Source organism: Eimeria mitis, genomic scaffold (genome assembly GCF_000499745.2).
Source record: "Eimeria mitis Houghton genomic scaffold, Emh_scaff1530, whole genome shotgun sequence".
Taxonomy (NCBI): Eukaryota; Apicomplexa; class Conoidasida; order Eucoccidiorida; family Eimeriidae; genus Eimeria; species Eimeria mitis.
The window spans coordinates 2947-3840 of NW_013569664.1; the positions used below are offsets into that span (position 1 = coordinate 2947).

Genomic DNA, 894 nt, shown 5'->3' on the forward strand with positions numbered 1-894 from the left:
TGGGGGGCCCCGGCGGCCTCCCTTCCCCCCCAGGAGGGGCCCTGAACCTTACAGAGAGGATTGGGGTCGGGGGGGCCCCCATCGCAGCAGCCGCAGCCCCAGTGAGTTCATGCGAGCTGGTCGACGGGGAGGGGGCCCCCGGGGGCCCCCCTATAGAGACGCATACAGTCCCGTGGGTAGCAGGGACCGCAGGTGGACCCGCGAGGGGGGGCCCCGCAGTCCGAGCCCTCAGCGGGGGCCCCGCCGCAGCAACAGCCGCCACAGCAGCCGTCACAGCAGCCGCAGCCGCCGCAGCCGCAGCACCAGCAGCAGAAAAGAAAGGGGTAGGCCTGTTGTGGGGGGGGCCCCCTCTAGAGCAGCAAACTCCCGCAGACGCAGCAGCAGCATCAACCCCGCGAGCAGGAGTCCTCCTCGGCGTAGCTTGAGCAGAGAAGGGCCCCCACGGGGGCCCCCCAGGGGACCCCCGGCCAGGAGACGCTCCAGCAGCAGAACCCCCAACAGCCTGAGCCCTCGCCGCCCCCCCGTGCGGCGCAGCAGCCGAAGCCCCAGCCAGTCGAGTCCAGGGCGGCCGAGCAGCGGCTGCAAAAGACAAACAAGTAGCCCCCAGCGAAGCACAGAGGGGGGCCCCGCCACCGCGACGCGGAGACCCATACACCCAGCCAGAGCTTCAAGGAGCCCCTCCAGGGGCCCCTCAAGGGGCCCCTCAAGGGACCCCTCCAGAGGACCCTCTAGGGACCCTTCTAGGGATCCCCCTAGGGGCCCCGCTAGGGGCCCCCCTAGGGACCCCTCTAGGGAACCCTCAAGGGGCCCCCCTAGGGACCCCTCAAGGGATCCCCCTAGGGGCCCCCCTAGGGACCTCTCAAGGGATCCCTTGAGGGGCCCCCCTAGGGACCC

At 71.6% G+C, this 894-nt stretch overlaps 1 protein-coding gene across 1 annotated transcript in view; it reads left to right on the forward strand.

Moving 5' to 3' along the window:
* EMH_0038950 (uncharacterized protein) overlaps nucleotides 1–425 on the forward strand; it is a gene marked incomplete at both ends in the record, with an annotated part of 699 nt that extends 274 nt beyond the window's left edge. Inside the window, one exon of the mRNA XM_013495345.1 lies at nucleotides 1–425. Within this exon, the coding sequence (XP_013350799.1) occupies nucleotides 1–425 (425 nt within the window).
* Nucleotides 426–894: the final 469 nt, after the last annotated feature.